The following is a 16,410-nucleotide window of genomic DNA, read 5'->3' on the forward strand; positions in this document are numbered from 1 at the left end:
ACTACATTTAACACTCTTTTTTTCTGAGCCTTAGGTTTGAGATCTTTGGCTTTTAAAGAGAGTGGCTTCATGTATAGGCCTTGAGTATAGGAAAAACGTGCATGAATCCTTAATCTGTGTTGTATTCGCCTGTATATGCCTGAGCCAGCTGGTACTATGAGATATAACATAATACAGTCTATAAAATTGACATTAAATTGCTTTCACAACCACTGAATAATGTATAATGCGACCATTTATTGTAAGTACACGTCAGTACCCGCTGCTCTCCCATTTTAAAGCCTTGTGTGTAACCAGCCCACTGTTATTTTATCAGCACTCAGCATCTGATGGTATCTTGTGTTATTAAAGTAAAGGGAGCTTCTGAATAAAGACTGTTATTAGGGTAATCAGGCATTTTGTGTACTATATATAAAAATCTCTTCTAAAGTGGGCTAGCACTGTTGGGAAAAAAATTATAACATTTAGCAAATACATTGCATTGCTGGGCCCAGGAAGTCATTTGCTGGTGTACTTTTTTTTTCTTGCTGACATTTTGACACACATATGTGACAGTATGTTGAGATAGTTCCAGCACAGCTACAAAGAGAACAACATTTCTCAGCTCTCAGACAGATTTTGGTTGAATCAAATAGTACGACCTTCATGCTACACTCATAATTTTGCGGTGATATTCAGCTGTCAGGCAGAGAAAAATATACCACAGGAGAGACAAAAAAAATATCAATTTTAATTCCACATACAGCAGCTAAGGTAGACCAGAAGGCAACGCTGCCACAATTTCAATTACGCTTTGATGAAACACACCTTGTATATTCTGGACTGGGAAAATCTCTGGGTCTCTTGTGCTTTTCAATGCTGCTCTGTTTTTACTTGATTTGCATGCAGCTGAACGTAGTTATAGACCAGAGGCTGTATATGTTAAACCCAAAGCAGCATGCAACAAGTTTGTAGAAATAGAAATAGACGTTAAATGCTAAGTAGATTTTAGAAGAAATTTGTGAGGGAAATCTTGAATGTTTTAAACGTTGTTCCTATATTATGATTTTGTGTTGTCTACTGTCAGAACTGCTACCAGAAGGAAGCAGTGCTGAGGCCCGAGAACAACCAGGTCATCAACCTCACAACACGCTACACATGGTCAGGATGTGTGGTAAGGGTTCACACACACACACACACACACACACACACACACACACACACACACACACACACACACACACACACACACACACACACACACACACACACACACACATAAATAAATAAATATACAAATATATACGCACACTTGTACTGAGCAGCCTCCTATCCATGAGAAAGACACTGAATATAATGTCAAAGTTGACCTCTGACCTCTCTCTCTATGGTTTTTCTAGAGGGTACCACATTATTCCATTTTATCACCACACAGTTGAACTTATTTTCATCTGTCCTAATGCGTATTCCTTTGTAATGCAAAAAAGGGTATGTAAAAGAGGTAAACAAACACAGAGAGGCAGTGAAAGCTAATGGCCTGTAATGTGTTTTTGTAACATTTTACTGAATCACCCATTTACTGTCTTGCTGCATCGCAGTCAACAAAAAATGGTCCAAAAGATTTTTTTTCTCCTGTAACACCTTTTTTTAAAACATTTTTAAAATAATATATTCCTTTTGTTTCTATTTCAATAAGCAACACAACATGATCGTTTATGTGATTGCCATCGTGACTCTGTTGTTGTGGCGGTTAGTGGATCTTGTTGTCACATTTCAGGCTATATCGGGGTGTGAAATTCCTTTGTAACTTGATATATCAGGCTCCCGCTCTACTGTGATAATTCAGTGCGTCTCTGAGGTAAAATGCGCTGCCTTTTTGGATAACAACATCCTCTGGGCAGACCCCCCCCCGATTCATGCATTTCCTCTATCAATCTATCTCTCTCTCTCTCTCTCAGGTGGAGGGAGACGGGAATGAGGAGGTTCTGAGCTGCGTGGGCGGCCGAAGTTTCCGCTCGGTGAGGGAGAGATGGTGGTACATCGCTCTCAGCAAGTGTGGGGTAAGCACCGACCTCTGAACCGATTCCTCTCTACAGGGGCAGGTGACCCACCAGGTGGTTGCCATGGTGACCGACCACCTTCATCAAAAAACGTCATTACTGTCATCATCATCAACGTCAGCATCATCTATCCATCAACGATCACATTAGGCCTTTATTCTTATTGATAACAATAATATAGAGGTCTCAGATATCCAAACATTTATTGAATTGTGTTATTGAAATGCCCAATGAAGAGCTGTTCAAACATTTTAAATCACAGTTTTAAGGTTTTGCAACTTGAAGCAGCCGCATCAGATATTAAAATGGTAAAAGCTCAGGCAAAAATATACCAAGCATACTCTGAGGAAAAGCTCTGTGAAACCCTGGATGTTTTGCAGCTACTTTCTTTGTGCTCTCTCTTGCTATAAATTTTAAATCAACTATGATTTAGCATAAAGTCTGTCCTAGTATGTGCTTTGCCATTTGAGCATTTTGCACAGGGCCACATTTTAATTCTTGAAATAAAGTAATCTAAACAGGCAAAAACTGGAAGGAAATTTAACCCTTTGATAACATTCAAATGAGATAGATAGATAGATAGATAGATAGATAGATAGATAGATAGATAGATAGATAGATAGATAGATAGATAGATAGATAGATAGATAGATAGATAGATAGATAGATAGATAGATAGATAGATAGATAGATACTCTTATAAAGATTATTCTCCCTTAGGCACTAAATGCTGTTGTATGTTGCACACCTATTAGACCCGATACCAAAAGTAATGTAGCTGACTCCCTGCTTTAACTTTGCAAAACATTCCCTACAAGGCAGTCCACTGCTATTGATTTGCTAGCTTCGGGGACTTTTAAGCATTGTGTTATTTTATAATGGGGCTCAGTGCAGTGCTAATGGTGCGCTGGGAGAAAAAGAGCACAGTTATCTGCGGTGTGTTGTTTGTTGTTTATGAGTTTGGACTGGGGGCCTTGGTGAAGAAACCATGAGCTGGTATAATGATAGCTCTGCTCAGTGATGATACAGCCTCCTACACCGAGGGCTTCAGTCAAGGACGAATCCCAGGAATAGATGCGTGTGTTGTTTTTTTATGTCTGCAGTGTTTTTATGTTTGTGAAAGCGGGCGAATAAGTACGATTTTCTGCTGAATGTGTGTATCACTGTACGCCTGCCTGCCTATCAGTGTCACAGTCTGGGCGGCATCAGTGTCTTGCTCCTGTTCCTTAGTGTGTGTGAGGGATTTTTTTTGATGTTGCTTTGATTCGTGCTGTCGGTTGAAGAGGAATATGATGCTTCCCACAGAGTGTGGTTTAGTGTCTTGCCAGAGTTTGCTGATAGACGCGCCGCCTAATGCTGTTGGACTAAAGTCTAAAAGCTCGTCTCCGGGACATGTGCACGCCGCGTCCCAACAGCCAATTTACACCCCTCGCCTCTCGCCTTCTCGTTTCCCTTATGCTTTCACACCTCTCCCTCTTTCTTCGTTTGTCGCTCACAATCACCGGCTGCGTCCTTCTCTCTCTTTCAACTCTGTCACCAAGCTGTGACACGCTCCACGCCATTTAATATCCATTTACCTCCCCATCTCCCGCTCCTCTCCATCAGCCTGTCCCTAAATGTGTTTTTTTCCTCTCCATCATGCCATCTCACTGATCTCATTTCTTCCTCTTCTTGTTCATTCCATGCATTATTCCGTGCTCCCTCACTTTTATGTGCTGCTACTTATTCTCCCCTCTTTGTCCCTGTTTCTCTCCTATCCAGCTCTCATTTCATGTACTTTCCATCTCCGTCTTTACCTGCGCTGAAGTGGGTCTAAATCTATATCAGCTCATAAACCCCTTAAAACCATAGGATGTCTCTTCTCAATCCCCAGATGTAGACTGGCCTGCATGAATTGGTAAAATGCGAAGTTGATCGTTATTTAACTTTTCCAGGCAATTTCACTTATTTAATTATAGCAGGAAACCTCAAGGCTGCAAATAATCATTATATCATCAGGGAAAAAAAGACGGTCATTATAAATAAAATTCAGGTCATCACAAATTACAGAGCAGAGGACCTCTGGCAGTCAGAAGGTTTTTCAGACAAGTAAATTGCCAGAGTAACCAAAGTACACTAATATTAGCAGGCTTGAACATTGGTTTTTTTCTCCTGCAGATATATTTGCATAAATAATATTTATTTAAATATTCTTTACTCAAAAACTTGCATCAAGATCATCCAGCTGTAATGACATCTGTGTGGCGGTGTAAGTTTTCACAAAGCAACACTTATTTCTTTCTCATTGCCTTACATTAAACTATTTTGATAAGTTACAGTTATATTACTCATTAGTTAGAGCTAATTATACAATTAATTGAAAATAAACAGATAACAGAACAATAAAATGGCTTCGGTGCTTGCCAGCAGCTGCTGTCTGAGCGTTAGTTTATGAGGCATTTATCTTTGTGGTCTTTCAAGCAGAAGTGGAGAAATGGAAAGCTTTAAATGGCTGTAATCAACCGCTATTTTATTATGCTGAGTAGAACTGCTGTTAATGAAACTAAATAACCTCAGTAGGGAAGCAAATAAGTGCTGAAATGAGACTGGGCAGGTGACTCATCTTTATAAAACAAATCATTTAGAAAAACACCTACATCTACTGTATTTTGTCCCAAAATGTAAATTGTCTCTCATAAAGACATCAGCACAGTCGCACACAGAGGAAGGTTCCTTATTATATCTCTGTGAAAGAAGGGAAGCCAGTTTTGACTTGACGCATTTCACTTCTAAATATCATGAGTCTCTGACAGTGTTCAGAATCTTTTGGGAGATACACTCACTTTTATAGGAAGTGATCAAACCAGATGATTTTTTGATTGTGTTGCTCACTTTGTAAAAACAAAGTGCAATGCTGAAGAGCGTGATTCTGCTAGTTTATTATCTGTATATCAAAATACACTTTGACAGAGCTGCAACAAAAATGTTTTTCATTATCAACTATAGTTGTTATTCATCTGGGAATATTTTCTGGATTCATTGATTATTTAAGGGAAATTGTATTGATTTGAAGGCCCTTTCCTGTTTCTACATGTCAATGCCTCCGCGCACAAAGCAAAGTCTATTAAGCAATGAGTTTGTTGATGAAGAATTCGACTGGCCCTGACACAGAGCCCTGACCTTGACCAGGATGAACTGGAGCAACAATTAGAGGCATGAATCTTCACTGGCCTCATGATTCGATTTGATGATGATTCACCCGTCAACAATTCTTGATGCATGTTGATGCGTCTCAATAAATGATTATGGCATTTTACTATGCATGAATTAGCCTAGCTGATTGTGGACAGATAAACTAATACATTACATTACAGTCATTTAGCAGACGCTTTTATCCAAAGCGACTTACAATCAGTAGTATATTACATATAATTCACCCATTCACACACTGATGACAGGGCTACCATGCAAGGTGCCACCATCAGACTCTAACTAACATTCATGCAACATCCAGTCCACACCGATGGCAAGCCTTCGGGAGCAACTTGGGGTTAAGTGTCTTGCCCAAGGACACATCGACTGCCGAAGCCGGGTATCGAACCACCGACCCTCTGATTGGAGAACTACCTTGCTCTCCACTACACCACAGCCGCCCGATACTGGTGGCAACTGCAACACGCCTGCGGACTGCCATCTCTAAAGGAGTGTACGTGTAGGAGTGTATAAGCTCCGCCCTCTTTGAATGACAGCAAATGCAGTAAAGATTCACACTGAGCTGAAATAAAACCCAACTCTTGAGTATGTTCTGTCAGTGCATTGAATCAGAACTGTCCACGATGCATTTTAGACATGAAGAAATGTCCACACCTTCTACTTCCAACCCCTAGTCAGGCGTTATAGCACGACATCAGTGCTTCAATGCTTTTGTGGCTGAAGGGGTGCAAATCCTTGCAGCGAGGTTCCAAAAATCTTTTGGAAAGCCTTCCTAGAGGAGCCGAGGCTGCTACAGCAGCATATCAAAGGGACACTTGGCTTTGGAGAAGCTTTGTGAAGTCTGAGAAAGAGAGCCTGCTTTTCAATCTGAAAGTGTGGAGTTTGAAAGACGTTGGCGTATATGCAAGGCGGAAAGGATCTAATGAAAATACATCGTCAAGTTTCATTATAGGAAATGTAGAATAGAGTAACCTCATGCTAGGGACTGATGGGATATATTTAAATATTTATTTGACCTTTCCTTTTATAATCTACCTCTTGTGACTGTGAGTCCCCAAACTGAGTACTACTTTATTGCTTTATAGTTTTGGATTGACATGTCCAACAATGAGAATAATGCTCAGCGGTCCACATACATTTATTTTAGAGAAAAGATCCACACTCTCCATGCAACTCTAGATGCATTTATCGGCAGCCAAGGGGAGCACAAGGTGTGTTTGAGTTAGAGCACAGTCAGTGTGTGATGTATCAGTACGGTAGATCAGAAGTGGATGCCTTTTTACACCTGAAACCAACAAGCAACCCCAAAATCATCCTGTGACTCCCTGTCAGTCCCACCAAGAGATAATCCCCGCTGTGTGAAGTGCTACTTCTTCCCTCATCTCTCTCTTCTCCCCTGCATACATCTCTCTTTGCCTCTTTGCATGTGCTCCTTTCTCTTCGGTACTTTTTCTTCTACCGTTTTTTTTTTTACTTTCTCCCTCTCTACATCTATCACTCTCTTTATCTCTGTCTCCTTGCTCTTTGTATCTGTATTGATTTCGTGGCAGTGCACGCTCCATGCTTCTCGCCCTTTTTGATGGAGGGAGTGAGATGGAGTCGCGGGCTGCCAAATGAAATCAAAGTCTTTTTTTCCACTCCCTCGCTCTTTTCCCACCGCGACAAGCGCAAACTCCATCTGCTTTGAACTTGTGTGTGTGAAATGAGCTCACTGTGCTCTGATTGTCAACCGATCTCTGTCCCCCTTCTCTCTTGTTCTTCCCATACCACTTCTTTCACCTCCCCAAATTCACTTTCATTTTGAAACATTATATTTGTGACTGCCAAAAGTTAACATAATTCCAATATGGGTTTAACACACAGGTATGTTAATTTGCTCTCTAATAACATTGCATGTTGAACATTCATATCTTATCGACAAATAAGTTTAATGAGCCTATAAAAATATTGATAAGTGCATCACACTGACTACGATTTAAAATAAGAGAATGCGCTGCATTAAAGCGGAAAATACTGTTGCTATGGATATGATCCATCCATCCTTCCGTCCTGTTAATCTGGGTCATATTCTCATTGGCAGCAAAGTAGCAGCCTAGTTTCCTTTTTCTATTCCTCCACTAACTTCTTCCACACACCTAGGGGATCCCGAGGCACTTCCAGGCCAGCTGAGGGACGAACTGACTATACGGCACAATTACACTGAGCAGCTAGACCAACAGTGTGTCTCTCTCCAAGGAGGATTTGGATATTCTCCTTCTCTTGTAACAGAAAAGGCTGTTTTTTAAAACTTAAAACTGTGGTAGGCAGGAATTTCATTTTAAGATATAGCTCATCAAACAAACTCACAAATTCATGTGCGGTACATTCGCCAGCTTCTCTCACATGACATGCTGGTGTGAAGAATGGACGTCAGTGGCAAATTACTGCAGCAGAAAATAATGAATCAACGATCTTTGAAAAATCAGCAAATCTGTCTAAAACGTCATATGTTTTTCATCAGTTTACAGACACGTTGCACGGTTTTTGAGTGTAGAAGTGAAAGGGTGATGAGTGTTGACATTGTGATATGAGCTTATACGTCCTATGGTATTGTAACTTTGCTGATTTGGTGGCATAGTTTAGATTGTTGTTTTCTCGGTCTAAAAGGCTGCATTGCTGTGATCGTATTTGGTCTTGCTGAGTGCTAGGCAATAAAGCGTGTACTTGCTTAGTCATCACATCGACATTATTAATAAGGCTTGGTTTTCATCTTCAATACTTTTTTAGTTCCAGAATAGAAGAGACTTTCATCCATTCTCATATTCTATTTGATGTTTTCCTCATTAAATCTTAGTTTTAACTTTTTTTCGTTTATACAACAATTACTTTTGAGAACGTTGGCTTCTTGGTAGATAAAAGATAAAAAAAATGCTTTTGTGGAAAACAACACTATCTTGCTTTACATGTTGACAGATAAAGTAAGGAACTATACATTTCTCCCTTTTGGTCTATTATTTTATTTTGCAAACAAGACATAGCAAATGTGATTTGAAGCGCTGATGCAGAAAAAAAAAGTATGTAATTTGATTTCAGGAGGGCCTAAATGATTTCCTTCTTGCAGTTGTTCTCATGTGTAAATATTCTATCATTTTCAAACATCTTTGTGATCTATAACTCATACTGTTTAATTCGAAAATGCAATTTTTAAGTCCAGCTAGCATCTTTGTTCTCTCCCCCGATCAGACTTATTATGAAACTGCAAAATGTCATAGGAATAATGTGAAAATCAAATCATTGTCCAGTACAGCTTTAAGATTTAATGTATATTTTTGTACAGCTCCTATAGTCTGAATGCATTTTTTTATTTCACCTGCCTCCTCTCTCTCTGTCTCTCTCTCTCTCTCTCTTTCCGTTACCTTTTCTCTCCTCTCTCGCAGGGCGATGGCTTGCAGTTGGAGTACGAGATGAAGCTGACCAATGGCCAGTCTTTCTGGACGCAGCATTTCTCTGCAGATGAGTTCGGTAAGAGTGATTCGACCGAAAGAGAGAGATTATGAAAGGAATCGCTAATGGCACAAGCCAACACCACTTAGCATGGCCAATAAAGCACACTGAACTGAACAAATTACAATAATGAAGGGACGGCTGGATGAATTAATGATGATGGATGAACTGAGAGGAATGGATGAAAAGAAGAAGAGGCCCGAGTAGCTTTTAAATGAATCATTCCTACATCTCCAATGTCTCCCCCACTGTAACTCTCTCTGTTTCTTAACTAATCCAATATCCACATCATGTACCTGCCTCTCTGGATTTTCTACTGCCCCTCTCTTCTTCATCTTGATATCCTCTGAACCTCATTTACTCCTTCACTTTGTGGTTTTGATTCCACCTCCTCTCTCGTGACTTCTTCTATCTTTTCCCTCTTTCGTTTTTCTTGCTCATAAATTATTCTCTTTCCTTTCTCTACTTCCATCATCCCCTATTTGCAGGAATCCTGGAGACGGACATCACGTTCCTGGTCATCTTCTCCCTGGTGTTCCTCCTATCCTGCTACTTTGCCTGTAAGTATCGTCTTTTCCACTTAACTGTATCTCTCTGGCTCTCTCTTCTTCTATGAACCAATTTATTCTGACTTCCAGAGCCCCTGCAGTCATTTACTACCCTTTTCCTCAGATCCATTATAAAATCTACATGTTTTCTTGATGGGATAGGAGTAAGTGCTCATGTTCCCTCTGATAAGTCAAGGGGGGATCATTTGCCTACTTTTTCCTCGGAGCAGGGAGTTCGTCAGAACAAAGCAAGACCAAAAGAAGGGAAAAAATAGAAAGCAGGAAAGGGAGGACGGCGAGAGTGGGGTTTGATTTTTGTGTAAAGGTGAACGGTTGAATGGAGAAGGTAGCGGATGCCTTAAGGTTAGTGAAGCAAGTTTGTCACATGAAGGTCACAGCTCAAATAACCCGAAGCAGCTGAGAACAAGAGCCCCAAGGAATGACTGACTTCTGACTGAAGCCTCTGTCATTCCTTGCTTACTTCATGTACTGTAAAGTTTCCTCACCTTTCCTTCTTCCAAACTGTTAAAGGATTGACTCGCTTTATTACCCAAAAAACACTTAACTGTAGCGCTGTCATAAAGGTATAGTATGTAAAATTTTGTAAAACATGACTAAACCAAGTCGTATGTTACATATTTTGAGTTGTGTACTTAGATTATCCCAAATATTTCTAACAATGGAGGAATCTGTAATTGTATTAAACCTAACGGTGCATTTAATACGTTCGCCCAATGGACTTTACTCTTTCTAGTTGCTCTAACTTCAGTGGAAACACGTTAAACACCAATATAAGTGAGGAAGGAAGATGAAATACACTCTATTGTTCCCTATTATCCATTGCCATTTATGCACGTTCTGTTGCCGAAGATGTCCTCAAAAAGCCCAAATGTAAGGTTGAACCAATTGACCCAAGAAGGATAACAGCACCGGGCTACCCTACGATGAAATTAGCCACATGCCTCAACGTTACAGCTACAGTAGCTGTTTGGGCACTCGAGTCATCTAATTGCAAGTTTTATCGGTTCATCCTGCTGTTGCCTCTCTGCTCTCTACAGGCAGAGGGCAGGGTCTTTATTGATGCAGATGCGCCACACACTTCTATTGGGTCATAAGTGAGGGATTATTTTTGTATCAGTCAATACATTCTTTGAAAGGAAATTGTTACAAATAGCTTTTTGGTATGTAAAGATATAGTGGAGGAACGTCTACCTGAGTAAGGAATTAAATCTCTCTCCCCCTGTGTGTGTTGTAATCCAAGCCCCTCCTTACTTTGTTTACAAAGCCTAGCCGGCCGTGCATGCATGCATTTTAGCCCCACTGGCTAACTAATGGCTGCCAATCTGCACTGCTCTCATAGAGCGGATTCAGCCCGTCCTTACAGAAGCGTAGCGTTCGCCCTCCGGTTCCTCCTCAGGTAAACACTTTTAGATCTCTAACAATTTAAAGTCAAACAAAGCACGTACAAAAACAATGTAGATGGTGGTACAAATAGAGGAATTTTTGACTAAAGGGACTTTTATTTCATTACATCTACCAAAAGGAAAACAATATTCACAATTATGAAAGATGGGAAAATGTTTAAAGGTTATAAAACTTTGAAGATGACAGAATTTTCGTTTTTTGGGGAGAAATGCGCCACCATTAGTGTATCTTTGAGGACGTTACAGGAGGATCCAGCAGCACTGGCTGGCCAAGCCTGAGGTTATAAAGGCAGCTGTGAGTGTGTGTGAACTTTTTATGACCCTTCCTCCCACTGTAAATTTTTCCCCGGGCCACCTCTGTTTGCAGGAGTGTTTTGGTAATAAAATTGTCTTGTTAAATACGCATTAAAAACATTTCCTCCAGACTTTGGGAGAGAGAGTGGAGAAGATGTATGGCCTCATCTAGAGACGGGCAACACAAGATAGATGCATACTAATGGACGCTCCCGCCTATTATCTGACCTTCTCCCTTGTTCTTTTTTATGCCTCCGTGCCTGGAATAACCTTGGCTGGAGGCATTGTTTTTTAGGGTTCCATTCTTGTGAACCCAATATCCAAGGAACGACTGGAGGGAATGTCTCCAGATTTGGCATTAATGTCCACTAGTACTAAAGGATGAACTATAAATTGTATATAAGAAGTGGACGTAGTCACTGTGACGTCCATCGCCATCTGGGTTTTTGGCTCCTGCGATCATAGTCTTTTGGAACTATAAGTGACACAAGAGGGTTGAGCTAAGTACAACCGAACACTGAATAAGACATTTTTAGGCAACCAAAATGTAAGTATTAACTTTTATGAACTGAATACTCAAAGTTCTAAGATGAAAACCCAGACAGGATGAAGGCCGGTAGGGACCTGTCAGTCACAAGGTAGCCACATCCTGACCCCACTTCATCGTCTATTTTACTCTAAATGGGACCATCATTTACAAAATTAACATCAAGCTGTATCGAAGAAGACTGGAAACTAGCGATTGAGGTTATAAACTCAGGTTTATAATTTTAACGGAGGTAATAAATCAAGTGAGGAGTCGTTTTATCATAGACCTTTGTACAATCTAAACAGAGGAGTCGACCCCTGCTTGCTTCTAGATGTAATGCAGGTTTAAGGCACCTCAGCATTGGCTTCAATTTTCAGAACAGGAGGTTGCTGCCTGACATGAACTGATTATATTTTTGTGATCAATATTCAAAGTCCCTTCAACATCACAGCTTCCCAATCCTCGTGAACGCAATATCTCAGCAACGCCTCGAGGGTATTTGTTAAAATTTTGCACAAACGTCCACTTAGACTCAAAGATGAACTGATTATAATTTGGTGGTCAAAAGTCACTGTGACCTCATGAAAACATGTTTCCTAACTCAAGAATGAATATGCTAATTATGGCACGTTCACACAAATGTCTTATTGGATAAAATGATTAAGTGATGACATTTTGGACAGACATGGCTATAAACTGGAACTTTAATGGTTGGCAGAGGCACACAACCACAAGGCAGTAATTTTTTTCTCCTCTCTGTCTCTCACTTTGTTCCTCTCTCGCTCTCCTTTGCCATCTGTTAGCACATCTCCATTCTTTTTATCTCTATCCCCACCACACACACACACACACACACACAGATATACACATCTCATTCATCTTTTTTTCTCTCCCCTGCAGACAATCTGAAGGGAAGACAGCTTCTTCACACAACCTACAAAATGTTTATGACGGCGGCGGGTGTGGAGGGTGAGCGCTTCTTTCCCGAACACACACACACACACACACACACACACACACACACACACACACACACACACACACAAACCATAACACACACTTTATGCCATAACACACACGCTCAAGAAAACAATGAGCTTCTCGCACGGCTGCAGCATCTCATACCTTAATCCCCACATCAAGAGCTGAGATATTATCGTCCTTATTAGCCTCTGAATAGGAACTTTTGCAAACAGCCGTGCGGCGCTACAGTCTTCAGTGGAGCATGCTGTTAGTGACGAACAACCCATCACTCTCCCCCCACCTGTCCTCTCCTCTTTCATCTCACCCTCTTATCTCGCCCTCTTCAAATCCTTTTCTCGATTGTCCTGCCCCCCCCGTATTCCCCTTCCCCCTCTCCTCCCACTTCGCTCAAGCCTTTTGCTCCGTTTTTATCTCCTTTTTATCAATTCCTCTCCTTTTCCGTCTCACTTCTCTACTCCCCATTTCTCTCCTCTTCTCCTACCTCTATTGTTTCCCTTCCCTCATTATCATTTCCCTGTTTCCTCTCTTCTTTATGTCTTCTTTTTGACACCTCCTTCCCTTCTACCTTTTCTCATGTCCTTCTCCCTCGTTCTCCCTTTCTCTCCCCTCCCTATCTCTTCTCCTTGGCAGTGCTCAGCCTGTTGTTCCACTGTGTCTACTGGGGCCTGTATGCTAGAGATGGAGTTGGCAACGGCAGCCTGAAAATACTCGGTGAGTTCTTCTCCTGCATCAGCCACTTACTGACTGACTGACTGACACTGCCTCCGACTGGAAAATCACTCGCTGCCCGAGCAGAATGAATGAGTGGACGATGATGGATGTGTGTGGGTTAAGGAGTGCAATAGCTGGATTGATGGGCATTGACAGGACCATGCATGATTATGCGTGTGTGTGTGTGTGTGACAACCTAATTTTAATCTTTCACCTCTGATATTACACATTGGGAAAACCTCACCTAATTACCCCCTCTGTCTTGTCTTTCTCCGTCTCCAGGGAAATTACTGTTCTCAGTCAGTTTCCTGGTGTTCCTCCTGATGCTCATATTGCTGGGCAAAGGTTTCACTGTCACCAGGTGGGGGTTTGCACCTTTTTTTTGCAGCTTATGTGTGTACGTGTCCGTGTGTTTCTTCAAGCCAATGTGTGTATCTTTTAATGCAATCCTGTCCAGGTGTGTTTATGCTCCTGCTGTCTCTCACTGCCAGGCCTCACTGTCACATTCATTTAAAGCATGTCATGGCAATGTTTGGTATCAGTCAGATAGTCAGTTAGTACTCTGGGTGTGATAGTGCGGATGAACACCTGATGTGTCAGGGGAATGTGATAGACAGACGCTGCTCTGCTGTGAACTTTATGTTGTTTTTGTGTTTCTGTGTCAGCTGCAGGTTTACCTTTTGCCCTTCAAAGCAAGCTGACAATTCTTGGGCTCGCTCGCTGTTTCCCTGGCAAGGCTCAGTGGAGATTTACTTGGAGGCAGGCATTATTTCAGATAGCCTGCACAAGAGATGATTTATGAGTGATGTCAAGTTTCCCAATTCCAATTTGAAAGTCCAGTTATCAAACATGTCAACTGTTGTTGAGAGTCAGATTTATTTTCTAGCTATCCCAAAATGTTTCTGGGTTGTATTTGTGTGAGAAACAGCTGAAGTAAATGGCAGCTCATTTGGTTTTGAGCTTTGATTCATGGTGAGTCATCTTCTAAACCACTGGTCACAGTTTGAAGATTGGCCCTTCTTAGGGCTCAGTTGTATCTCTATGGATATTTTCTAGACTGAACTCTTGTAGTAAAAACTGAGCGTGCAAGATTTAAGATGGCTTTTTTTGGACTCTGGGATTACATCCTCCTCTGGGCTCAGGAGATTCTGTGATCTTTCAGATGTATTAAACCCTCTTAAAACCCCTGTGAATAAATTTAACTGCATCACCATCCAGCTGTTAATCTGCAGTAACTGAGAAGTTGACAGATTGGAAATAATCCAACACTTGATATGTTTTTCTCTGGTGTGCTAATTAGCCTGAGCAAAAGGATGTTTGAGAAGGCTTGTGATATTTGTTGACTGCAAATAAAGAAGCATTAATTCCTCCTTTTGTGAGTGCCGACAGCTTTTTCAGAGCCTACCTTAAAAGAGTCTACAGCCATTTTATATTTATAAAGTTCAGAGCTGAGCACACAAATCTTTTGTAGTATGTAGTGTTGAATAGCTGAAGTGTCTTTGCTTTATGTGTAAAGCACCAAATCTGTGATTTTGTGTTTTATTTCCATGTCACTCCCTCTGTCTGTGTATCTTTGAGGGTGTCTGTATTTGTTTTTTTTAATCTTTCGCTTGTGTGTGACCTCTCTCCCTGTATCTATGTGTGCGTGTGTGTGTGTGTGTGTGTGTGTGTGTGTGTGTGTGTGTGTGTGTGTGTGTGTGTCTGTTAATGTGTGTCAGGGCGAGGATCAGTCACAGTGGGTCGGTTAAATTAAGCATCTACATGACAGTCTACACAATCACCTACGTCATCCTCTTCATCTACGAGGCAGAGGTAATACACACACACACACACACACACACACACACACACACACACACACACACACACACACACACACACACACACACACACACACACATTACATTACCCACACTGCACTGCAGTCAACACTGGGGATACTGGTTATAATTTCTGATTAATCTATGGATTTTTCAATATGATGACTTTTCATCACAAACTCATTCAAACCCAAATACTCATTCAAACCCAAATAAATTAAATATACAGAAATCCATTGTCTCACTTCAAGTATTTCCCGGTTTCAGCTTCTCGAAAGGGAAGATTTGTTGCTTATGTCTCTCTTTTATATTATACTTTGTAAATTTGGAATATTGAGTTGACAGAACAAACAATATGAAAACGTCAGCATAGGCTTTGGGAAATTGGGCTTTCTTTGTTTTTAAAATTGTCTTACACTTCAAAGAGAAAGATGAATCGATTAAGGAAATAACAGAGAATAACCAGCAGTGAAAATAATCGATAGTGACGGCCTTCATTGTCACACCAAGTATAGTGTTACTAAAAGCAATATGCAGTTATGTTTTTTTTGTTTTAAATTCAGATTCCACCTTGTAAACATGTGAACACTTCCAACACATCACTTCAGAATTGACATGAAAGCAGCGTCTCAATTATGCTTATGATGACTGCTGATGTTTCTGACATGACGGTGCACTCGTATTATTGCTCTCCTCTGCTTTTTTATTATAATCTCATAAATATTCATGGGAGAGTTGAGCCCACACATCAACGTGGGCTGTAATCACGTATTTGTCAAATCACTTAATTACATTGATACATTGCTAATTATGAAAATGCAATAATTTATTGTTAAAGAAAAAGGAAAATCCTTGATGAGATACAAATGAACAGGAACAACAAGGCAGCTCCGGACTACAAACATGACTAAACAGGTTTGCAGTACTCACTACGGTACCTGAGATAATAAATCTTAAATCAGTGACTGTTCCTTTAAGGTTTTCTGATTTTAAAGTAAGACTTACTAATCAGTATACTGAGAGATATCCACTCTCATTAAATTAATCATACTTTGTCTATGTGAAGAAGGAAACAGCTAGATGTTATAGCATATGAGCTTATGAATTAATTAGTCACTCAGGAGTATTACAGTTACATACGTCTGTGCATGCTGCAGATGCTTCAGCACAGTCGGTTGTAATGATGGTACATTAATGTACAGTGGATTACGGTCTTTGAATACAGCTTATTAAAGATTGGGAATATTGCAGTGGAAGTATCCATGCTATATTTAATGCTGGAGCCTATAGCCATTTCTCACACAGCATTATTGTGGATCCGAAACAGTATAATTTATCAGCTGCCCGCCCTCTTACACGGTCCCTGCTATTTAGGAGCGCAAAACT

At 40.6% G+C, this 16,410-nt stretch overlaps 1 protein-coding gene across 2 annotated transcripts in view; it reads left to right on the forward strand.

Annotated features, from left to right (window-relative positions):
* tmem145 (transmembrane protein 145) overlaps positions 1-16,410 on the forward strand; it is a 36,918-nt gene that overhangs the window by 13,601 nt on the left and 6,907 nt on the right. For both annotated transcript variants that reach the window (XM_054621997.1, XM_054621998.1), the window contains 8 exons: positions 1,067-1,153; positions 1,938-2,039; positions 8,648-8,732; positions 9,203-9,274; positions 12,410-12,478; positions 13,124-13,204; positions 13,487-13,565; positions 14,923-15,016. In XM_054621997.1, the coding sequence (XP_054477972.1) occupies positions 1,067-1,153; positions 1,938-2,039; positions 8,648-8,732; positions 9,203-9,274; positions 12,410-12,478; positions 13,124-13,204; positions 13,487-13,565; positions 14,923-15,016 (669 nt within the window). The remainder of the gene's footprint in view (positions 1-1,066; positions 1,154-1,937; positions 2,040-8,647; positions 8,733-9,202; positions 9,275-12,409; positions 12,479-13,123; positions 13,205-13,486; positions 13,566-14,922; positions 15,017-16,410) is intronic.

Source organism: Anoplopoma fimbria, chromosome 20 (assembly GCF_027596085.1).
Source record: "Anoplopoma fimbria isolate UVic2021 breed Golden Eagle Sablefish chromosome 20, Afim_UVic_2022, whole genome shotgun sequence".
In the NCBI taxonomy this organism is placed as follows: Eukaryota; Metazoa; Chordata; class Actinopteri; order Perciformes; family Anoplopomatidae; genus Anoplopoma; species Anoplopoma fimbria.